We start from the raw sequence: 25,949 nt of genomic DNA on the forward strand, positions 1-25,949 counted from the left end.
CAATGCATTTTTTTTAATACTCTCTCGGAATTACTAAACAAACATGTGATATTAGACGCCTTTATCATTTTAGAATTTTATCATTCAATTCAGATTAAGATTGCAACATTAGTAATAATTGAAATTGAAATTCAATTTCCATCTAAAATTATAAATAAGAAATAAAACAAATATTCTGTCACATATTGTAAAGATTTATTATGATATATATTGTAATTTTAAAAAAGAAGTAACGAAAAGTGTTCATTCCGAACTTCATTTGTGATCACGCGCCAAGAATAAAATAGATAAGAAAAGCAAACAATAGAAGAAGATAGAGATAAAGTAAAAATTCGGAAATCAACGCCATCTTCAGAGTGCAAGAAATGAAACTCATAAAAAAAGAGTAGAAAATAGTTAGAGAAAGATAGAACTAAAAAGAATTAACCAGCAGCGCCATCTCTTGAGATATTTTTCCAAAAGTAAAATAATATACCCAAAAGATGGCGTTAATAATCAATTCTTATTCTACCTTATCTTGTTTCTAAAAAAATATGTTTGGCACTCAAGAGATGGCATCAATAATCAATTCTTATTTTATCTTTATCCTTGTCTTACAATTTGCTCTTTTTATCTATATTTGTTTCATATACGGCACTTTAGAGATGGCGTTAATTTCAACATTTTTATCCTCTCTGTTCCTTTACTATTATATACTTGTTCTTTAAAATTTATAAATTCAAGAAAATGATTTGATATTGAATGATTAAAAACTAAGCCTAAATAAAAAAAAAACTATTTAAGAATTCTATATAACTTTAATAATAAAATGTTTTTTTTTCTTAACAAATTTGTATGAAATCGTCGATGTTTATAAAAAAAAAAAAAAAATCAAGAAAAAAGGATACACAATTTCATTGTATAATCATTTATTTTTTGCGCTATAATTCTCATGTTTTTAGAGGAAGCTCGTTTTCTCACGTGCGCTTGCGCGTCTGTACCAACACGCATACGCGTATGCGCGCACACATTCTATAATAACACAAAAGTCTCCCGCGCGATTCACATGCATCGAATAAATATGCGGTCGAATCTACCGAATATATCGATCGAACATTTTTGTTCGTACTCGACACATTTATGTTTTCACACCCGTTGTCTGTACAAAGCTCCTGCGGCACTATCGTAAAAAAAGAGAAAAAGAAAGAAAGAAAGAGAAGAGAGAAGAAAGAAGAAAGAATGAAGTTATATTCTGGATAACACAGTGAGATTATGTAACTACTTAATAAACTGCACATTCATTCTTTGTGCGGTTGCGACCGCGAGAACTTTGAGAACTTTGTGAGATGTCTGTCTTTCAAAATCATTGTGACCCATTGACATCGTAGATCACACGATTCGCCTAAATCCCGATCTCTCGATGAATATGATCTGCTCGATGAGCTGTACGCATGCTGAATGCGCGCTGAGTGTTCGATGTCGGATTTGTGGTAGTCTGTGGATGCGTAGCCACGTGACTCTTGAACGAACCGGAAATATTGTTTTCAACTACTCATCAAGCGGCGCAGATCGTTCTTAGGGATGCGCAGCAGCGACTTTTCACAGATTGCAAATGGCACAGCCATGTTCTCAGCCTGTCAATCAGCTCCGCGCAATCTGATCCTATGTCCATGCACTCATCGCCTTCTACTTCTGGAAAAGATGAAAAAATTTTTGAAAAAGTGACGAATTTTCACTATTTATATTTTTAGGCATTTTACTAAAAATATAAGAAAAAGAAGTTTTTGAGTTTGTAAATGTAAATGATAAATATAGAATTAAAATGTAAATGGTTTCAAGAAGTTAAGAATTATACTCATTTTTATTTTAAAAATTTAAAAATGAGTTTTTATATGAGGATTTATATACATTTATAGCATTTATATACATCGTTAGTAAAAGTAAGATAAAAAGTATCAAGTTTAAAGTACTTTTTAAACTTTTTTATAAAAACACAATTAATACTTTTGTTTAATTCATGATATATACAAGCAAAAAAAAAAAAAAAAAAAAGAAAAGGTAAAATAAAATTCAGGAAAATAAAATAAAGATTATAAAATAAAGGAGGAACAATTGTTCACGTATTATACATATATATATCCATCCAGAAACAAAGACCGATTATTCCACTAAATAGAAAATGTCATTGGAAATTTAAAATATGTTTAAACGACGATTGTAGACAAGTTACTCAATGAAATAGACTATATATATATATATACACACAGAAATATTGAAGAAAGAAAACGAATCTCGACGTAGGCGTAGAGAAACAAAAAATATTCACTGTCTCACAAGTGAATTGAACCAGTCAGACTCGGGTAAAGATTTTGATGATGAAAAATGCGACATGTCAGTTTGTCATCATTTTAATTATTTCTTAGCGTTTTAATGGCTACGCTGTTCATTATTGATTGACAAGGAAAAATATTGAATAAAGGTAGCAGAGGAAAGCGGATGAACGATACACAAACGTCCATCGAGAAAAATATTTTGTCTCACTGTAGGATAAAAAAGAAAAAAAGAAAAAAAAAAGAGAAAAAAATGAAGCAAAGAAATTAAAAAGAAAGAATAAGTATAGACAAGAATAAGTCTTGTTATCTCAGACAGATAACAATGATAAAAAAGAATTAAGGAAAAGATTCTTATAATTCCGAGAAGAAAACGAGTATCGTCTTTTGATATTTATCTTACCGCGAGCATCGCTCTGAAGACCGTTCTGATCCTTTTTGCCCGATGTTGCGAACGACACCGTTGTGCCCTTATGTTTGAACGGGCTAATTTTCGGATAATTCAGGTCATTCGTGACTTTTGATATTGGATTAACAGTATAGTATGAGTGATTCATATACTTCCTGGTAGTAGTGGTAGTACCACCACCATATCCGTTTTTACTATAACTAGCATCGTTACTGTTATTTACTTTAGTCTTGTATTTATTAGCGTATAAATAACTTGCTGTGGTGTAGGTGTATTTGGTCACCGGGGTTGTCGCGAACGTGACGCGTTTGTAAGAATTGCTTGTCGACGAGAAGAGATTCGACGAAGGCGAGGAGTATTTGAATTTCGTTTGTGGCGTGCTGTGTGTCGTCAATTCCCACGGATACCTGTGTGACATATCATTATGGAATTATCCATGGGACAACGAAAGGGATGACCTGTTCGGATTATGTACTCTTGAACGTTCAAACGATATTTATTATTTGATCACATGTTTACCGAACAGGTGGAATTGTTTAACGAAGTCGACAAGTTTTATAATCTTTGCAATGCAAATATGCATTTACTATAACGATAAGTATTTCGTCAACAATAAAGAAGATACATAACAATTACATCAAGTTCCAAGGAACAAATAATGTTTAATAGATTAAGATAAATATTTTTAATGGGGTGAATTTAATGTAGAGAGAGTGCATAAATCCGATGATCTTAATTCAATTGATGATTACACAGTTAAATATCAACTGTAATAAACACGAGTGAATGAATAGTTAAATGTAATATATCTAAATGTATAACTGAAAAGGATGTATATAAAATTTTACGCTTTTCGAAATATTACCTATACTCTGTATTGTTGTATTGAGCATAGAGAGGTCGATTGTGGGCTGTAGGATTGAATGTGCCGTCTCTGCGCACATAAGTTGGAATGTTTTGCGTGTAATCTGGTATAATGTTTTCATGCTCGGCCACGCACTTCCCGTTTAGACAGTACTGAAATTGTTTAAATTTATCATTAAAATTATAATTAATAAAAGGGGAATACTTTTAAATTCGATTCATATATTTTCATATAATTCACAATTTTAATCATTTCAAATTATCGTTTTACCTGACCGTCCCCACAAGGAGAGCCTTCGGCCGCTGGACGATAAGCCACGCAATATCCTGAACCAGCGTCGAAGCAGAATAGCTGAGCGCAAACTCTGTCATCTTTCTAAAATGTTAAATTGAAACATTTCGTTACAGTATTCTCTATTATTGAAATAATTGTAGATTGATAATTAAACTTACGAAACATGCACTCGTTCCACGATCTTTTCGACATTGTGCATCCAAGGAGAGAAGTTTCCCAGGTAAAACTCTAGGAAGAGCTTCGTCCTCGTGAGGTGCGTTGTATAAACAAGTGGCTGTATCACCGCTGAAATAAAATTTATAATTATTTCACAATTTCTTTACATACGAAGATATGTTAACAAAATCAAATTATATTGTATTATCGTAAATTAGATATAATTATTGAAGATCTTAATATAGTTCTATAGAATCTAATACAGTTTTTAGGAAAATTCCTGAAAAAAAATTGTAATGAATGATTCCATACTTCAAGAAATGATGAAATGACGACACGCTACAATGGGACCATTTAAAACCTTTCTCAGTGTGTCTGAGATCGCTCATAATGTAGCCATCCTCCCAACGACATTTTTCGGCTCCTGGTCCTCCAAGATAACTAGGCGGTGGTGAGCCATCGTGAACTGCACCCAGTCTACGATATTTGATATTATATTTCATCATCTTATTTTCAATTTAAACGTTTCTTCAAACAAATTGGTATTACTTTTTTTGCAAAATTATTGCTTAAATATTTCAACGAAGAATTATTAATATTAACACAAACATTGATTGATTGGAAAAATTAATAATTTTTATTTTAACCTTAAATTTGAATAATTTTGAACGAAGAATTCTTTTTAAATAATGGCAATTTTTATAAAAAAAAAAAAAAGTAATCGATCTTTAAAAAAATTAAAACAATTTTATAATAAGATATTTCATAATAAGTTTAAATAATAAATGTGTCGAATAACAATGGACTTACAAATGGCCGACTTCATGGGCTGCAACAATAATTCCGCTAAATCCGCCAGTATCTTCGATGATAGCGACCGAATTCACTTTTTCAAGACGTTTATTTACGACACAAGCTCCACCCACGTACGCGAATCCTAGATAAAAACATACTATCAATTCGAATGTTTTTCAATTTTGTGAACAGTGTGTAAAAATATTAATTCGTTACTAAGATTGTTATTTATAAACTAATAAAAAGCTGCACATTTAGCGAATTCAGTTAATGCCAGAGCAACGAAATTGAACATGTTTTTAATTTTGAGAATGCGAAATAAAAAAATATTTTATAATACACGATCTGTCATAAAATTTATTGAGTTATTAATTAAAATATTATTATCAATGAATTAATAACATTTTTAATTGAACAGAATAATAAAAATCAAATTTGAATTGTGATTTTAATATGCAAGAAAATTTTGTATATTGCGATCAATCGTATGTATGTATTTAGAGTATTATATATATATAACTATTACAAAACGTTTAGTATTGTCACGTGAATCTTTAATAGAATACGTAACTACGTATTTCGAATTATTACTAGATTGGATTAGTGGTTGAAAATTTGTATAAATCGTACTGGAATCGTGATCGTGATTGTGAAAGGAAATTCGTTTATGAATACACTGTGTCGAAACAATGATTGTATCGTGATAATCCAAGTTCGTATATATCGTAACAGAATCACGACTCGATCGCTAATAGGTATATAACCTCAATTCGAAAGTACTGCAACTAAATTGGCAATATGAACTAAACTTGAATTGTGAAATGATTTTGCTGTTCTTTTTTTGTTCTCAAAAACAAAGACACGTTAAAGAAGGTAAGATGTTATCGATACTATTATTAATTACGAAATTTTAGCGTATATTTAACACCAATATTAATCTAATTAACCAATAATAAGTATTTGTTTAATTAGAAAAGCTTTTAATTGATTAATTAAGCAAGCATGCATTTGTTATTAATTAACGTCAATCGATTAACCAAGGCTTTCGAAATAAATCAAAATTTTATCTGATATGAAGAGATTGATTCAAAAATTGATTATTTTTCCTCTACGAGGATTTCTAATATTGGAAAAAAATAAAATATTTTTATTTCTATGATATCACTTATTCGATTTATATCTTTCTATTATTAAAATTCTCGGTCGCTTCGATTTGAAACTTACCGATCAATCAGTCCTTGACGGTAATGCAGCCCGAAGAAACAAAAAGAGGGCGTGAGTGTGAGTGATTCAGGAACGTTACAGTGAACATGGAAGTGATAAGGATGATAATTTTCTTAAATTAACGAAATACCATTAGGATTGAACGATTAATTTGAAAGAATTCTGTGGTAAAGTGTATATAATTGCAAACGATAGATTGTATAAATGCCAAGGTCGTGTACGATTTATGTGTATGCAAACAAATATACACAACTAAGAAACCGTAGCCACTGTGCAGAGAATGAACGAATAGAAGAAAAGAATTAAAAAGAAAAACTTTCAAATAAAAATTTTTTTCTTTTTTTAGTTTTTTTTAGACCAAGTATAGAAACCACTTTCGTTTTTGCTTGTGTATATATATATATGTATACGTATGTTGTGTATATATATATATATATATATACGTTCACACTAAGAATCAGGAAAGTGAAAAAAAAAGAGTGATAGAAGGAGTGAAGGAGAGAAAGGCATACGTGTATCCCAGACTAAGAAAAGTGAAATTCAGAAACAAGAAAATACGCGTGGTAAGCCGCGATAGAATGTTTCACGTTCAGCTCAGAAGGAAGCTGCAATCGCCATTTTCTGGCCCGCCATTTTTCTCTTTACAATCTAAATTCAAACATAGTGTAAAGAAGTTTTCAAGCTATTAGAATGTGAAAACAAACAGAATAGATCAAAGCAACACAAACGTGATTAGAATATTATACTATTCGAGGTTTTTGTAAAATGTAGATTTAAATTTAATTTTTAAAAGTAAATTTAAGTAGAAGTAAATTAAAATACCTTTTAAATAATTCAATATTTAATTTATTATGAAGCGAATAGTGAAAAATTAAAAATTTTTATATAACAAATCATTTTTTGATAATTTCAATATTCTTTTCTTTATATTGTACATTATTTGATAAAATAAAAATCAAGCTCATATTAAATTTCATTTTTTGAAAGATGCCACTTTATTGAGAACACATTTGATAAAAAATTTCTAAAAAATATTATTTTTAGACCTTATAACCTTTATTACTAATGTTATTATATTGTTTAAATTTATCAAAAAAAAAAAAAAAAATTCCAAAGAGCACGATTTACATTTTAAACTCTCGAACAGTATAAACCACGAAAAATCCCTGGTTGTGAAAGTCTCGAGGACTTCCTTTATCGTATTTTCAACCATATCTTAAATCGCCGAGTTGCAGCAAAAAAAGATCTTAGAATGTAGAAATATAAACGTTGGCAAGAGCAGTGCATATAGATAATAAAATCAAATAATTTTCGGCTCTCGTCAATCTCGTTTCTTTCGAATTCGAGAAACGTACCTGCGGTTCCTCTATTGCACACGTCATTCGCGTATTGCCTCCTGCACATATCTAATCTGCAATGCAACAACAAAATTTCCTCTTTATCATGTGGATTCACAACCCCTGTTTATTTCAGACCACGTCACGGGACAATCGTTGGAAACACTCATATATGTCTAATGAATCCATTATACGATATTTTATTTCCATTATACGATAATGTATATTTTGTAATATTGTGAGATATTATAATTTTTTATATACATTTTCTATTAAACCATGTTAATTTATAATATATAATGAATAAGGATGGTTTTTGATTTTAATTAATATATTATGCATAAATCATGTTTTTTTTTTTTTTTTAATTGTTTTGAAAATAATTACCATAGAAAGGGAATGAACGAACTTTATATAAGAATAATGAAGATATAAAATGACATTTCGTAATGTAAATGAAAATTTTTTTATAAAAATTATATTTCTTTGAAATTTTTGAAAGATTTCATATAAAATAGATGATTAATGATGTTGATAATCGCGAAAAATGATATTGATAACAAAGCAAATATCGTGAAGCTTTATTACATATCCTATTCAAAATCTCCTCGTTTAGTTGAGAACACGGCTTGCGGAATGCGATAGCGGTGGATTTATAATAAAGCAAATATACTACTAGTAGTGCACATGTAAATAATTACCAATTAGCGAATGTTGCATCTCAGGTATGAATAGTTACAAATTCTTGTTTTAATAATTTTAAACTGTTATTTCTCGAAATCATGTATGTAAGAATATCATTTATGTATGTATGTAATATGTGAATTTGTCGAGAAAAGTAGAGGTTATGTACATCGTATTGTGAACAACGAGTTAAAATTTGTTTAAAATTAATTTTTCCCTTTAACGAAATATTTTTTTATATTATCTTTTAAATATAAATATATATGTGTGTCTATAATGGAGTTTGTTATTAATGATTTTAAGAATTTAAGTGAAATTTAAGTGAAATTTTCCACACATGCTTATTGATATTTTTTGATTAAAAAAAAAAGGATGCATAAATTTTGATTTTTTAATCTGAGCAAATTCTTATGTTTGATCATATTCACAAATAATCGTATGATGTAATTGAGATCGATAAAAAGAAAGCCTGTATGTTATTGATTATATATGATTAGTGTACCATTACCTTTTTAAGTTCAATTCTATCTTATAATTCGTTCCTACAAAAATAATAATGAATATGCAAAATATTTAGCAAGCTCAGTTTTTTTTACTAAAATGGCGTACACTGTTGAATAATTATAAACTGGATGCTTTTTTTTTTTTTCAAAAAAACCGTATTTACAAAAGATTAAGCGAAATTCTTTCTCATTTCTTTATTAAAATTAATCTTTAATATTAAATTATATTTGTATTATATATATTGTTCTTTTTTTTTTATATCAAATAAAATTAAATATTTTAGTGTATATATATATAAATTTTCATTTCGACAAGAAAGAATATCACTTTTGAGTTATAAACATACCATCCCCATTCAGTACGCCATCTTGGCAATGTGAAAAACTAATATACATTCAAGCTAGATGTGAATACTATACAATGCTAATTAGAGAAAAAGATTTTAACAAAAAAAAAAAAAAAAAAAAAAAAGAAAAAAAAGGAAAAAAAAATCGTAGAAAAGTAAATAAGTTGAAAAAAAAAAAGCGTGATCGCTATGTAATAAACCATACCGGCTGTTCCCTTAGTGCAGCGGCCGCCTTTCCTACGACGGCACATATCATACCTGTTTTGCGAAATAAAAATCAAACAGTATGAAATCACCAAATCACTGCTGTGGTAAAATGATAAAATAGCATAATATCAGAGATACTCATTTTTTAAATTCGATCGAAATCGGCATTCTACAATAATCTTTCAAATATGTTTTTTTTCGCGATCGTTATTTTTCTTTCGAGTTTCATTATTTTTCAATTTTGGTTGCAAGAAAGAAAAAAAAATAGAAATGTAATGTTTAAATGTATTATATCGATATCAAAGGGATAAAGAAAAGGATATAAAAAAAGGTGAGAGAAACAGAGAGAGAGAGAGAGAGAGATACAGAAAGAGAGAGAAAAAGAGAAATTAACAGAATAGAAAATTTTTTTGTATGTTAATTACGTGAAACGCAAAAGTTAAATTGAATTTAAAGAAATGTGCACTCTTACTTTGTAACAGCGACAGCGATATCGTACACCGGAAGTCGTCTCTCTCGGAAGAGATATTTCCCCATGTCGGTCAACGCAGCTGCCGAATCGATTGCATCTCGACCGACGCGATTTCTTTCCAAATAAGGCGTAGCATCTCTGCCCTGAATGATATCGTTTCAGGTAAGAAAAAAAATAGATAGAAAGTTGTGAGTAATCAAAACTAGATTGATTCGTGAAACAATCATATTTTGATAAAAGATTATCAAATTGTACTTCACCCGTGATATTATGATTCCAGCTATACTGATGCGAATTTTTGGCCCCTTTAATAATTTGTACCTCAAGTCCACTCCATTCCAAAAGGACACAAAATACCTCTTAATCTGTACATTATCACCACCGTGTAATCTGAAACAAAAACAAAGATTAAATTACAAATTTTGCCTTATTTTAAATTATGTATTAAATATAGGTTATAGTAAGTAATATATTTTTTTATGAAATGAAGAAAATTTTATGGTTTATTTAATAAATTTTTTTAAAATTAAATAATCAAATATCGATGATGCTTTTAATAATTACTTTCTAAAACATTGACTTCAACTAACCTGTATCCATCGTAGTCGACGATGCACAGAATTTCCGGATAGATCACGTACGGTGCTTCCCTCTTTCTTCTGGTGGAAATCGATCGTTTAGATCTAAACCTCTTGGCCATGTGGTCAGGCTCCATCAATGCTAAAATCGATGTTTAATCACGAGAAATCGATCTCAAGTGGATTTCACCTTCGATGTGGTAACACGTAAAGATCACTCACTGTAATCGCTGTGTTCGTCGCCAATTGAACGATTCACTTTCTTGTATACCACGTGATGATTCGTACGCTTTAAATTCCTTTTACTTCGTGTCACGTTTGGCAACAACTCTTCTCTGTGAAGATTCGAATTCTTGCCTATTACTTCGTGCAATATTCTATCTGGCAGTGGTCGTATTACTAGTTCTGAACCAATATTGCCATCCTAATTAAAATTAAAATTTCTTGTTATTCTTTTAAGTAAATTTATTAATATTATAAATTATTAATATTTTATAAGAGGCAGATAATAATTTATTATATCTTTTCTCCTCTATTATTATATTATATTTTAGATATCGAAAATATTAAATATTTATTAATCATATATAATTTCATAAAATTTCTTTCACAAACGTATTTAAGGTTAATCCTTATTTTTAATTTTCAAAATCTACTAATCTAAAATTTTCTAAAAATCCTCTACAATTTCAATATTCTTATATTCTTATTTTGAAATTCATGCTATTTTTTCAAAAATCTTCTCAATTATAAAATAAACAATAGTATTAATTAGCATTTCCTGCCGCAATAATATGTTAACTGCACATTTAACGAGATAACGAAGTATAATCGGTTAATAGCTTAAACGCGCATGCGCTACACGCCAATTTTCCATTCGATGGTCAACGACTTACATCTACATCGTTTGTAATTACCGCAATGTGTCGATTCTAATATAAATCTAACGAAATAAATGAAATACGCGTTTTGCAAAGTAATCAAAGTCGGTTGATCGATTGTTGATATTTTCGATACGGGTACGATATTCGATTCGCGATTCGAGAGAGGTACACTGGTCAAACGAGAGAGGGAGAGTGAAAGCGAAAGGTCAGGACACATGGGGTCATATAGAACAACGCTTTTACGGCATTATGTAATGCGGATTGACGATATTTGTTGTCTTTGGAATTTATTCGTGTGGTTATTTATACAAGAGTCGTAACAAGAGAATCATTGGTGGTTAATGTGCGGGTTTCTTAAATTAGGTTAGGTCGCCCATAGTGGTAAAGCTACTTATGACTTGACAGCAAGGTGTGTTACAATAGAAATTTATTAGTGATTAATGTATAGAAGAAGACAATTATTAGTGGTTAATATATCTGCAGAATAGATTAACTGTTTATGTTAATTCGACATTAAAGTATTTTAGATAAACATTAAATAAAATTGATAGACGTTTCACAACGAGCAAATGTCATTTTAACGTGATATTTTTTTGATGAATTAAAAATAAAGAACTATTTTTAATTATTTTACAATATTTCAGATGAAAATTTATTGATTTAATTGTTGTAGATAAAAATTGGAAGAAATTCCTGTATTTTTTTGTGTAATAGAATTGTTATAATAAATTACTTTTATCAAATTATAAAGTATTTTAAAAAAAGATTCATTGATTTTGGATGGGAAACATATTGTCAAAGTTAAAAGTTAAATTTAAGAACATGCATTAAGAAAATTTTATCACGTGTAATCATTCTTTAAAATATAATAGTTTTTTTCTTGCATTTTTTTTATATACTTTATCATATGTCGAAATTGTTTTCCAAAAGTTTGTTCGCACTTCTCTCGAACACTGCAAAAACATGCTTCATCCTACGCAGTGATTAACAGATCGTTGTCAAGGACATCCTTTCATCTGATTTTTGATGCATGAATAAAGTGATAAAAGGAAACTATAAACAGTGAAATTTATACCGTACGGAGAATACTTTGATGTTACAAAAAAATGTTAATTTTAGATCTGAATTTTCAATGAATTGCCGCGTAATGTGCATTCGATGTGCCAAGATGTTATCAAGGTGAAAGAATCGGAATTCTATTCGAGAACGTGAATACGATTTTTTTCAACGATTGCATGTAGAAAATTTACACTGTATTTAATTACTAACGTTTTCTTTATACTTTCTTTATTTTTGTTTTTTCTTAATACTTTATATAATTATTCATAAAAGTTTGTAATTTGTTAATTTAATAACAAATTAATTTTTATTATTCTATTTTTATTATATAATAAATTTAAGATTAAAATTAAGATTACATTCATTTTATACATTTCTTTTTAATTTTTAATTATTTTGTCTCCATTCAAAATAAATAAAATCAAGTATATTTTTAATTTCATCCCGAAACAAAAACAAATTATTAATATTATTAAAGTTATTAGTATCAGATTATATAAAAAAACATCTCGATGCTAATAAAGAATGTTATTAATAACGACAATGACTTTGAAATTTATTTCGACGTGCGAATTTTATTAATCGATTCGATTGATTTAAAAAATTCCGTGGTCATAAATAAAATCATTGTCAAGGTAGATCTCTAATACATTTCACTGTTGGAATTGACAATGAGACAATTTGTTTCTTTCACATCTTGTTACATAATTAACAACAGTTCTATCGGTTATTCTCACAAAAAAAAAAAAAAAAAAAAAAAGAAAAAGAAATTCAAAGACCTTCTTCTTATATTTACACACGAATTTACTAATTGCATTATTTTCCTTCAAATTGCACTATCAATCATCATAACAATGGTTTTTAATTATTCTCCTAGCGAATAGCACAAAGAACATAAATCCACGGGCAATTTGTTTCTTGAATGATTTATTCTCCGTAACATACTCAATTTCTAATAATAGAAGCCGCAAATGCATGGTAATTTCATTTCCTTAACTAACTACTCAAGTTTGCTTAAAACATCTAGGCAATCGTATGAACGTAATTATTGGTAATGTTATACTATTTAAATAGTAGAATATAAAACAAATAGATATAAAAAATACTCTCAATAATGTAATAACATTCAACCATCCTCAATGGTATAGTAACTAAGATATTTTTATATATATATTAATTATACCATGAAACCAATATACCATGCTTAAAGGTGCAAGAAAATAATGTTATAAACTAGTCCTTTCCAGATGGAATGATTTTAAAAGAAGAAGTTTTACAAAGAAATATAATTATAAATAAGTTCCGCTACACCCAAGTCAAGTACCTATTTCCTAACAATTCTGTCAATGGACTTTGAGTAATTCGATGGATAAATAGCAGCTTTGGCAATAACTTGACGTTTTTTTCTTTTTTTTTTTTTTTTTTTTTTTTTTTTTTTTTTACGACTTCATAAAAGATCGAACTTCCTAAGTGAAATTGAGTCTCGGTCGGTTGGACGCATAATCAAGGAGCTATATAGTTACCTAGTGAGCTATAAGTTACTGTTCTGCAAGATGGAACCGATATGGTGAATTTTATTGCTTTTTTCCGCGGTTTTACACAAGCGATATCTTCGTAACGCGCTTTGTGCGATTACCCGAGCTCGAAATGGAAATGTCAAAACGATCGCGAAATGTCATTTCGTGTAACATTTCTTCGCAGTTCGTTTCTAATATTCCATTTTGTTTGTCAAAACAATACTGTAACTGTTCGATAGAGAGCACGATTATAAAGGCAGGTGGAAAAATTTCTGAACAATTTTTAAACATCGAACAACATTGACGTGATTCCAAATTTTTAACCAACAGTGTTTCGTTCGATACAAAATTTAAAAATCTTTCGTAAGTATAAATTTTTTGGACAGAAAGAAAAATTGAGAAAAATCGAGGATAGGATAGGATAGGAAATTGGGCCTACTTCGACTTCAATACCGACGATTCACAGAATGAAATCGGAACTGGCGTTAAAGGTTAAGATTTAGGTTAGGTTAGTTAATTAGGTTACCGCGTTAAACATTCCGATAAATATTTTCCCCGTCGTCTCGTTAAATTCTCTTGTCCCACTCTTGAATTGCCAGACATAGTAACAATGACTCATCACAATCTTTTCTTAATCGTGTCTCTGCTAATTCCACGACAACGCGGTATTCACGCGGTATTGCGGTAATTATAACCGAGACGCGGCTCCTAAGTGAATCGCGCCCAGTTGACGAAAGACGAGCCCGCAATAATGGCGGGAATTTCGAAATTTCGGCGCATTAAGAAAGAATAGCTTCTTACAACGAGCACTTTCCCATTCGTGTCCCGGTGCAGTAGAATGGACGCCATGTTCGTCGTGTCTTGATAGATGTCACCGATATCCACGTCGGCCTGAAACGGGAAGAACAATTATTAAAACGTGTCGCCACGGTTGTTCTTTGCCGTATACGTAGACACGATTTTATGCGATTTCGACCATTTAAAGGTCGATAATGCAAACTCTCTGTGGCTCTGGGGCAAAAATTGCGGAGAGGCGAGGAGGCCTCATTATTTTTTTTTTTTTTTTTTTTTTTTTTTGCCTCCGCCTAACGCGTCCAGTTAAATGTCGAATGAAATGACGAAAGGAACGGGAATTTATATTGTGGTCGAGGACGAGGATAAACGCTGAAAGATAATATTAAAATATATATTTTGAAATATGCTTGACGAGGATTTTAATGCGATTCTGCACAATTTTGCATTTATTTGGTTTTCTGATTCGTGCTTTTCACTTTTGAACACTCGTAAACCAAAAGATGTTGGAATTTTTACGAAGATCGAGTAAAAAATTATATTTTTTTTTCGAGAGAGAGAAAGATTTTTCCGCGACGTATGCGGAAAACTTACATTCGTCACCTTCTCGTAGCGGAGGCCATCAGGTTGCGACGCGTTCTTCGTGACGGTCCACATGGGCAAACGGTTTCCTCTGAGCAACCCTTCCGTAGGCTTTAGCGACAGACTGATGTCCTTCCCGAAGGCCTTCAAATGTATCTCCGGCTCCCTTGTACTCCTTTTGTGCACCGAATGCAGCACAGGCACAATCTCGTACGTCGGTACTAGAATTTAAACATTTCCCTTCTTCATGTTCTTGTCTTTCTTTACCTCCTCTTTTTTGCTTTTATTCATTTAATTTTGGAATCGACGGTACAATGTTATTAATATATGATCTTATCGATTAATTGTATTTTTCGTAGAATTGTTTAAATTATTTAAATTCAACTTTAAGTTGTTGGTTTTTTATAAATAATTAATTAACGCCAGTCAACGGTTACGTTTGTCACCACGCTTTGTGTTTTTAAAGTGGATGCAAATAGAGATACGTAATACTCTCTCTACTAATGATGTAAATTAACGATCAACCTTGATTAAAATTGTGAAAGTATCGAAATCGATTGTTTCACTTGTAAATAATGATTCGAGCTGTTGTGACGCTAATAAAACGAATCAAGAATTCAAGAAAAAAATTTTTTCTTCGTTTCGTTATATTTCTTTAACTTCAAAAAACTTTCTCGAGATACCAAAATCGATTTGAAATCTCGCCAGAGAGAACGTGACTTGTGTCGAATATTTTTTTAATCACTTCTTCATTTTCTCGATTTAAAAAATGGAAACAAAAGATGGCGGATGTATCTCGACGAATAGGAAAGCAGCATAATTTCCGCGTCTGCGCAATAACTGTTTTTCGTTTCGCAAATTTCATCTCGAGTATGTTAATATGAATATGAGAGAGTACAATAGAAAATAAATTTGATTTAACGAACTCGATTTCTTCTCCGTAAGGCAGTAAATGTGAATAGTGTTTAAATTGAAAGAAAACATGGCTGCCTATCCGTTAGATATTAATTTTCTTTTCTTTATTTTTTTTTTTTTTTTACTGCGATTACCAGACTCGTGTCCTGTGTGAAACACCGATAACATCTCCTCCCTTGTCATGTGTTCGTGGATCTGAAACAGGCAAAAAATTCACCGTAAGAACGTGTTTTATACATCTGTCGTTTCCGCCGTGGAACGGAAAAAAAAAAAAACTCGCGCGACGAAAGTTTAATTATTAAAAGAATCCCATAAGACAACTCGAATGATTTTAATTGTCAAGATCCCTGGATTAGATTCGACATATCGTTTCTTCGATGTTGTTCGCGTATCGTTCATTCTTGTCTGAAAACTGAAGTCAAATTTCTTGATTCCAAAACTTTTAACTTTTACGTGATGATTTTTCGATTTTTCGTTTTCTTATCAAATTGATAATTTCTCAATTTTCATCAACGAGAAAATATTTTTTTTAACTCAAGAGGTTAATCGAATCAAACATAACCTCACTTATATAGATATAGAAAATCGAAAGTATTTTATCATTTTATCAATCTATGATTTCGCTTATATAGACCAGAGATAATTTCCTTATTGTTATCAATCGTTATGTAATTAACTAAATTTCGAACGATTGATGTCGATTTCGACGTCTTTTTTTTTCTTTTTTCACGTTATGAAGATATGTTCCCTCGTTATTGTTCCCGGCCAAGAGCCGAGTGTTGAAATATCGAAGAAAAAGTAATCGTGGCAGTATCGTGGGAAACTGTAACGCGTAATAATAAAACATAACAAAAAAAAAAAAAAAAAAAGAAAATCCGTCACTTTCGATCTTTCCTTTTACAACACTGATTCCAAATCGCGCATACTTTCGAGTATCAAATTCGTGCTCGATTAACATGTTAATTATATAACCTCGATTTTACACCATCGAATAGATCCCTTGAATTTTGTTGAAATTAACGATAATTTTTATATTAAAATCAATTTTAATATCTAATTTTGAAAAATCCTCTAATCGATTCATTCTTCAATCGAAACTTCCAAAATTTTTAGAAAAAAAAAAAAAAAAAATATATATAATTTGAATTAAAAAATTAAATCTTGAAGATTTCAAATAATAAATAAAATCTAATTTTTTTTTAATAATTATTAGATTTTCTTTTAAAAATAATTTCAAGAAAAATATTTAATTGAATATCATTTATTATTTCAATTTCAAGAATATCTTTTCTTTCGGGAAAAGAAAGAAAGAAAAAGAAAAAGAAAAAAAAAACAAAAGCAATTCTCAAAACAGGAAAACAGGAGAGGAGAATATCGTCAGCAATTCTCGTGTTCTTTCCAAATCGTAATTATTCCCGTAAAAAAAAAAAAAAGCAGCGCCTCGCCGTTGCGTCGCGTGTCTTCCCCCCCTCTCCCTCCCCCTCCCCCTCTCCCCCCTCCTCAATTGCGGCAATTGCGCGCAATTAGCAAATCTCTAGCTGGGGCAGTTTCATTACAAAGAGACGGCTTTGTCGCCGCCAAGTGCATGGCTAATTGGGTGCAGTCGCGAGGACAATGATCAACATCAGCGCGCATAGCGTTGATCGAGGTGTATATAATAGATGCGTGCGCATTTAAAAGTTTTTCCAATCACGGCCCAAGGTCTGCTTCTACCATTTAAGAGCACCCAGCCACGTACACACACCGTCGTGTCACAGAAATCGAGCTGCAATTAACTAACGCGCGGTTGCTTACGATCACTCCTAAGGTCGATCACTTTCACTCATTACGTTGGGAAATTCGATCACGGGCCCTGTCCTATTTGTGAACTTTACCTCTGATGCACAGGTTTGTTGTTAGACAGACGCTCTCTGATTGAAGAACTTTGATCGAAGAGAATCAAAGGTGGTGTTTGAATTCTGTACGATTCTTAAGGCGATTTTGTTATTATAAAGAAATATGTAATATTTTTTGTTTTCGTTTGAATTTGTCATCCAATTTGTTATATTTGACTTGAGATTATTTATATAAAAATGGTTATTTTACATTCTAGCTGCGTCTTTGAATGAATTATTGGTTTTTATGTAATTTCAAATGATCGATTAAGAAAAATTGTGTAGTTAAAAAAATAAATCGTTCGAAAGGTGAAATTTTAACTTTTTTTTTTTTTTTTTTAAATATCTCATTTCGAGTCATAACCTCTCTTTTTCCGACTCGAATGCGATCAAATGGCAGTTAATCGATCACAGTTTTTTTTTCATTCGGCAGCATTTTCAATTCGTTGAAACAAATTTTAATTATTTTTAACGACGACGATCTATTCGCCGAGCAGCGGTTAAAGAACCGGATCTGCTCGAAAAAGATCCGTATCACCTATGCTGCTCTCCTAATTGTATGCGTACTACGAACCCCAAGCACGATTTCCCTGTTGAATGGCTGGCGCAGCAATGAAGCAGCGGCCGTGCATTTGCCATGGCCGATCACTGGCGGATAAACGAGCGCGAGCCATTCACGATTTTTCTCATTTTATTGCGACACGTTATTTTGAAAGGCGCGGTCAGGTAAGAAATTTAACGATCGTCTGATGGCAAAACGATTCTCGCCGTATATAATATAAATTGATGAAAGAAATACGAAGGAATGTAAATATGAACAAATCTGCGCCCTCTACCGGCGTAATTTATGAACTAGTAATTTTTTTCCCCCACGATGAATTGAACTAGGGAAAATCTAGTGGAAAACACTAGAGGCAGGTATTTTTGAACACTTTTGTTTCGTCGCTACGTTATTACAATTCTTGGAACAACAATTGTCATCAACAATTTTAAAATATCGATTATAATCAACGTGGAAAAATTAAAGCGAGGCGGTCGAGGATTTGTTTGAGATCTATTTAAAGCGTGAAAAAGGTTGATAATGGCTTGCACGATGTTCGCACTTCGAAAGATATATATCGCTCAGTTTGACAAAGATTGATTATGCCCCGATTATATTCGCACGAAACTTATCGACCCATTAACATTTTAGCTTAAAAGCATCAGTCTTATCAGTGTCTTCGTATCTGTAATTAGCAACTAGTATTTCCATAATGTTTTTCTCTCGAAAATTAATAATGTGACATTTATTTAAAAAAAAAAACCAAATTACTTTTTAAACGTAAGTATCGTGAGTATCGAAAAATGAATGTTCATCTGAATGAATTTTCTTTTCCTAGAGATCCCTAGATTTCTCTACCTATTTCCCCCCCCCCCTCTCTCTGTACAAATCAATTTCACGTTGAATTGATTATCTAATTTTTAAAAAAAATTAAATCTCGTCTACGTGTCCTGAAATTAAAAAAAATTTTAAAAGTAATGGAATTCCCTAGCGATTTAATTTCACTCCATATATTATTCCCTAGTTTCCTAATTTATTCTATCTCACTCTTCCTCTGTTTTTTAAACTCAACGGCATTATCATTTGATTTATTTAAATATCTGAAATCCGCTTCTACACTCGCACACTCGCAAATCATTCAAATCTTGCAATCACGACAGATCCTGTCCGTTGGAAATTGATTGCACCGAATCTTAAAAAGAATTGTAATATATTATAGATTTTTGTGGATTTATGAAGAGCTTATAATTAATACATCTCCACTTGGTCGGTCGACACGTGCGAAATACAGCAAACAGTCTAGTCTAACGATGAGTTACAATTGAGCCGTGTGATATCAATTGAAAATATCATACGTCATCATTTTCTACGAGGTAAGTTTCGATGGTATCTGTGGATAGTAATTGCAATGTAAACGGAGAGGATATCCTTATCACACGACACAAATACGACACAGTTCTTATCAAATTCTTCAAGTTCTTTTGGGAAAATCCGAATCAAATTTTTGCCCATTAAGAATTATCTTTTTTATCGTACTTCAACTTCTTATCAACTCTCGTGGCAAATCCTCTGTCAACTCAAATATTATCCATTTCGCTCGATTTATTTATTATAGCTCTTTTTCTTATTTATCCTTTAATCCAATGTATCCTTCTTAATTAAAGTGATTATATATTTTCACAAGGATTAATCTCGATCTTCTCTCGAAGAGAACTTCGAGAAGATCTTATTCAATTATTATTTATTCCTTCTTATTTTCTCGAATATTAATTTCAAAATTAATATTCGGGAATCGATCGATTCAATATTTAAATTGAAAATATAAAACGATATTTTCGAGACACGATAATTAATTTATCGTCGTCCAAAGTGTTACGATGCGCTCGAATTATATGTCGAAAAGGCACCACGTTAGATCATTAAGAGTTCAATGCACTAATTTATTCCTTTCTCTTCCCACGTTACTTTACCGATGACGTTTATCGTCGCCATTGTCCCTATTATCCTCGTGCTCGCATTCTTTTCACGACACTTGACTCACTTTTCACTTCCCATTCTGCGAAATCGAGAGAGAAAATTAAAAAAAAAAAAGTGATACCATCTGTTCAAGCATTTCCACGAAATATGTTTTCTTAATTATTCATTACGTTATATTCGATTGAAGGAGAAAAGAAGAAGGAGGAAAAAAAAAAAAAAAGAACGAAATGAAACGCTGTTCCTTCACGAATTAATTATTTCAGCAGTGAAATATTTCACGGTCTATTTCACTGAAAAATACAAATTGTTACGCAAATGTTCAACGATGATTGTCTGATATTTCAGATCGGTGAAATATAAATTTGTCGATCTTTATTTCGAATAGATTCTTTTTGCAAAATAAATAGAATTATAGTTATTTCGTTTTTTTTTTTATAAAAAATTTACTTAAATATTGCAAAATTGGAATTTTCGATCTTTCTTTTAATGTTATATTATATTTGTAATATTATAATTCATTAAAAATAATTGAATTACGTAAGAAAACTCGATCGATAATATTGTGAAACGATAATTAATAAATAGATAGAACTGGAATTATCTTCTCTTTTTTTTAAATTTATTAAAATTTGTTAATATTAGAAATCTGCAACTTTCAACTTCGAAAATTTATCAATATTACAATATTCGTATATATCTATTTTAATATTAAAATTCACTGATAATATCAAACTATGCAAGAGATCTCCGTCGATAACATAGTAAAACCATAAGTATGATTATTATTATTATTACTACTAATTATTTAAGTATTAAAAGTCGGATTATGCAAAGAAATCCTATTAATAACGTAAAATGATAAACATAAATAGGAACGCAATTATCTTTTCTTTCTTTTTCTACCGAGGAAGCAACCTAACGTTATCCCCAACGGAAGCCAATGTTTACGAAGCGTGAATTCGTCTTGCAATCAGCGTTGGATCGACAATTAACTTTGTCCGATTCCGCGAATAATCTTGTCATTTCGAGTCAACGCCACGACCACGTATACACGTGTTCTTTGTTTTAAGGAAACGTTTGCACCGAATAAAACATTGTCCTTGCTGATCCCGATGGTACTCGACAATACTCTTACCTTGTGGCATCGTACAAGAGGTAGAACGACCATGCAGAGAAGGACAAGGGCACGAATCATTTTGCGTGAAAATATTCCTGGCGGGCTGCGTCACATCGCTGAAACATGAAATGGGAAAAATTGTCGTGAATCGGTAAATTGAAGAATTGAATTCATCAAGAATAATTATTCTTATTAATTGCGTTGGAAATATAACATAAAAGAAGAGAAAAATAATTTAAAAAAAAAAATTTTTCGTTTTTATATTTATAGTGCGTAGTAACAAAATGTTTTATATATTAAAATTTGTCAAGTTTGAATAGTATTTTATATATTTTTATTTAATATAGAATAAGAGATATTTAGCTTTAAATTTTTTATATATAAGATACAATTGTTTTTAAAAATGTTATAATATTTATATTTTGAAGAGAATTATTCGTGTATTTTTGATAAAAATCGAATCCCAAGAATAAGTACTTCACACGGTTACTTATTTTCGAAATTATTTTTAAACATAATGAATATAAATGTATCACATAAACGACACGTTTTTAAGAGACAGATATTTCAGATAATAACAGACAACAGTTTTCCAATGATATTATAGACTCATTAACATATAAATTACGAAGAGACATACTAAAAATGATATAGATAAAGGTGAAGTCATTTTTATGGTTTGTGTAATAAGTTTTATGTGGTGTAATTCTTTTTAAATATATGGAGGAATACTACATGTAAAATTTACATAATAAAGTAATCGGGTAATAAGCAATTTGTAAGAAATTATTATGTGATGCAAAGTTATAGATATTTTTATGAATATTTGATGAGGAAAGATACTTTAATATAAAAATTTAACTTTATAATAAAATCGATCGAACACAATGTTGTCACGAGTTAATAGGAACATTAATAATAACCTCAAAAAACACTTTGTGATTTAAGAAAAAATAAGTAACAAGCAAAAAATTTTAAGAGATAACATCTATAATTTACAAATCCTTTTATTTTCTAAATAAATAAAAAAAAAAATCTTGATAAAAAATATTGAAACTAATATAATTTTAAATTCGTTTCAAACAAACATCTTCTTAAAATATATAAGATATACATACATACATATATATATATATATATATATATATATATATATGAGACAATATTGGGAAATCAATTTCAAAGGCCATAACAAACACAAAAAATTGATACGACAAAAATATTAATCAAGACTTATTTATTAATTTATAAATTCTTTCGATTCACTCTTCACTCATCCTCCATTGTTTCATTCCATCTAGGTCATATCACCATCTCACTCTATCTTCATCTCGCTTTTATTTGACGCTAACTTCAGTTGCTGGTCGTCGATAACTCGCCAACAAACCTCGATCGAAAAATTTTTTCTCGATCTTTATAATCGATCTCTCCAAAGATCAGCCCCAAATGTATCGAATACATCCTGTAGAAGAAAATGTTACACACGTATCCGACGCATACCGACGTGTTAATGTTACAAACATCGTTGTTAGAATATATTGCGCTAACGAGGTCCGGCCGCACAGCAACAATTTGCTCGCTGGCCAGAAACTGATATCTCTCACGGTGGAAATGTAATTACAACGAGTCGCGGTGCTGCGATGAAGAAATCCATGCGCGGTTACATAATTTTCGCCTCGCCCGCTGCGCAATGCGCTCGAAGAAAGAAAGGAAGAAAGAAAAAAAGAATACAGAGAAAGAGAGAGAGAGAGAGAGAGAGATAGGAGTGGGGGAAAAAAGAAAAAGAAAATAGAGAAGATACACCGAGAGGAAACAGCAACTACCAACTAACCTGCATGTTGGGTCGGTTCACGCATGCCTGGGACTAAACAAGCGACAAAGGCGAGCAGAAGGTGACGTTTTAACACGCGAATGAGACACGACGACGATCCCGGAAGGAAAGTTGGATCAGCATTGAATCAACGCCCACGTTGCGCGTACAAAACGAAAACTTTCGATTGCTGCCGTTTTGTTAAAAATCGCGAAACCGGAATGGAGGGATGAGGGGAGGGGGAGGGCAGGGGGGAGGGGGAAGAGGGGAGAGAGAAAAAAGGACGAAGATTAGATTAGAAAGTAGTTCATTGTTGGATCAATCGAAATTGGATTGTGATATAATAATAATAATAATAAAGTGATAAAGTGTTGAACGATGATGATATATTTAGGGTATATGATAAAAGATACATTTGCGTCTAGATCAGCTGTGTGACTTATTTGAACTTTTAGATATATTTCAAATTTATTTTATTTGTAAAATAATAACGATCGATAATAATGACGTTAAACGTTAGGAATGTTTTGGAATGTTTTGAAATAAAAATTGCTTCGAGGAATCATTTTGAATAGAAGACTATTTTAATTTTAAAAATTTATTTATTATCTCTAAAAATAATTTTCGCGAAGAAAATATTATTGCACGATTATTGTAGATTGCATTCTTTCAAAAGTATATAAACATGCATACCATTAATCTCGTAATGAAGTTGCAAATGCTTTAGCATTTTAAATGAGGAGAGACGATTAAAATTACAAAGTAGTTAGGTATTAATAACATATGTATTTTACTTGTATTCCTCGTAAAGATTTAAGATAAAAAAAACGTAATGTTTCATTGTTCAAATAGATTTTTTCACGAGATTTAATGTATCTAATCATTGAAATTTTAAATTTTAAATTAAAATTCAAAAGATCCAAATATTTTAAACAATCAATCTTGAATTAAAAATGTATATTGTTTATCATTAAATTAATGATTAGTGATAACAGAAGTTTCATTATAATAATAAAATATATAAAATGTTTCTACAATTAATTTAATATAGATAATGTTAAGTAATTGAATAACAAAGAAGCCTAAGTTAAGTTTAATTGAAATTTCAATTATATTTTACAGAGCAATAAAAATGCTTTTAATAACATAAAATAATTCAAATTAAACAAAATCGAACTTTTATTAGTGAAAATATATATATATATTTGTATATTGAAATTCTATGATGAAATAACAAATTTATATGTTACATTCGGAATGAAAAATTTAATAGTGAAATATTAACAAAAAAAAAAAACAAAAAAAAAAAGAATTACCCTCTTTCGACCAGTCTGGTTATCGTAATAACCGGAAACTTCATTTACATTCAATGGAACACAGTCATAGAGCGATAAATATAGTCGAAACTCTTTTAACGTTCCATATATACAATTCCGTATATTAGGTTATTCGAAAAGTTTGCAGCGTTTTTAATGCTCGAAATACAATATTCCATTCCACGTTGTTAGTACTCGTTATACGTCTATTATTAACTTAGGTGCCAATTTAGAAATTACTAACTATTTTCTTTCTTTCGTCCATTCATTTCTTGAATATATCGAAGATGAAAGTAAAAAATAGCGAGTGTGAATAAAATTCATGAGAAAGATTCCTTTTCTTATTTGCAATGCTATTAGATGTTACGAGATCTCGAAGTGTTGCGGGTTCGGGACAGATCGGAAAAATTCGGGTGAGCTCGGCTAATTTCTTCTACTCGACTATTCCATATATAATTAATATTACAAATATTCTATACATCGAAAAATATATACGTGTTATACATTGTTTTTCCCGCTAAATTTTCAGTTTTAAAATTAAGAATGATAATGAAAAAATGATAAAACATTTAGCCAATAGACAGCTTTCTATTTGTTCTTAAGTTTTACTCTTACGAATATTACGTAATAGGCAGGGAGCAGTGTCGTGTTAGTCACAATGACTTCGAGCCGCGATCTACGATCTTTTCTGGAGATATAATCGTGCATTATGTACTTTGGCACACGTAGATCGATATTTTACATAGTCGTGAGTTGGGAAAAATTGCAGTTTGTATTTCTTTTCTGAATTCTAGATAAATCCTGTTCTATTACACACTGCAACCTATTATTTAGCTCTAGACGTGATACTAGAAACCTGTTTCGAGTATTAGGGAATTTGAAAGTGTTCAATTTGTATGTTTGTATGTATTGGAATATTGTTACGAACAATTAAATGAAAGTAAAAAATAGAAAAATGTAAGAATGGAAGACAACAAAAAATGCGCACATAAAATTCAAGTACAAAAAACAAACAGCAATTATAATATAATAATTAAGAAACTAATTTTCCTCCCTGATAAAACGTTATATTCAATTCCATAATTATGTGATCCAATGTTTCACCACCGTAGAATAAAAACTTTCGCACGATCGATATATACGTTACGCTTTTGTGAAGGTCGAACATCTAAGAGTATATGTATAGAAACGATATTTCCTATTGGAACAATGGCAGCTTTATTTTTGTCACTTCCCATGAATTTCACCTATTTGTCGACGAAATTCTCATTTTCATATAAATAACGGCCCGATCGGGTCATTGACGATCCGGTTCACGAATCTGAATAGATGGAAGTGATCAAGGACGGAGCAAAACGGAAAAAAGGAGCGATCCACTGAAATTA

At 30.7% G+C, this 25,949-nt stretch overlaps 1 protein-coding gene and 1 long non-coding RNA gene across 10 annotated transcripts in view; one reads left to right on the top strand and one right to left on the bottom strand.

Annotated features, from left to right (window-relative positions):
- Window positions 1–891: 891 nt before the first annotated feature.
- Window positions 892–25,949, bottom strand: part of sona (sol narae metalloprotease) — a 63,582-nt gene continuing 38,524 nt past the window's right edge. For 5 of the 9 annotated variants that reach the window (XM_012494706.3, XM_086913686.1, XM_086913689.1 and 2 more), the window contains 16 exons: window positions 21,457–21,554; window positions 16,064–16,124; window positions 15,027–15,235; window positions 14,442–14,531; window positions 10,403–10,604; window positions 10,193–10,322; window positions 9,863–9,992; window positions 9,603–9,745; window positions 7,408–7,463; window positions 4,844–4,970; window positions 4,346–4,510; window positions 4,036–4,162; window positions 3,854–3,958; window positions 3,584–3,735; window positions 2,713–3,125; window positions 892–1,671 (listed from right to left, as the gene is read on the bottom strand). In XM_012494706.3, the coding sequence (XP_012350160.1) occupies window positions 1,535–1,671; window positions 2,713–3,125; window positions 3,584–3,735; window positions 3,854–3,958; window positions 4,036–4,162; window positions 4,346–4,510; window positions 4,844–4,970; window positions 7,408–7,463; window positions 9,603–9,745; window positions 9,863–9,992; window positions 10,193–10,322; window positions 10,403–10,604; window positions 14,442–14,531; window positions 15,027–15,235; window positions 16,064–16,124; window positions 21,457–21,516 (2,307 nt within the window). In that variant the 5' untranslated portion in view covers window positions 21,517–21,554 and the 3' untranslated portion in view covers window positions 892–1,534. Of the gene's footprint in view, window positions 1,672–2,712; window positions 3,126–3,583; window positions 3,736–3,853; window positions 3,959–4,035; window positions 4,163–4,345; window positions 4,511–4,843; window positions 4,971–7,407; window positions 7,464–9,128; window positions 9,182–9,602; window positions 9,746–9,862; window positions 9,993–10,192; window positions 10,323–10,402; window positions 10,605–14,441; window positions 14,532–15,026; window positions 15,236–16,063; window positions 16,125–21,456; window positions 21,555–25,949 lie in introns of all 9 variants that reach the window. The other 4 variants (XM_086913691.1, XM_012494711.3, XM_086913690.1 and 1 more) reach the window with 1 other exon arrangement.
- Window positions 4,992–10,133, top strand: LOC147656782 (uncharacterized). Its single transcript, XR_015293884.1, has 3 exons — window positions 4,992–5,701; window positions 9,613–9,764; window positions 9,883–10,133. It is a non-coding gene; the product is annotated as an uncharacterized LOC147656782 (long non-coding RNA).

The sequence above is a fragment of the Apis florea genome, unplaced genomic scaffold, assembly GCF_048593485.1.
Source record: "Apis florea isolate Af1SG1 unplaced genomic scaffold, ASM4859348v1 contig_3496_pilon, whole genome shotgun sequence".
Lineage (NCBI taxonomy): Eukaryota > Metazoa > Arthropoda > Insecta > Hymenoptera > Apidae > Apis > Apis florea.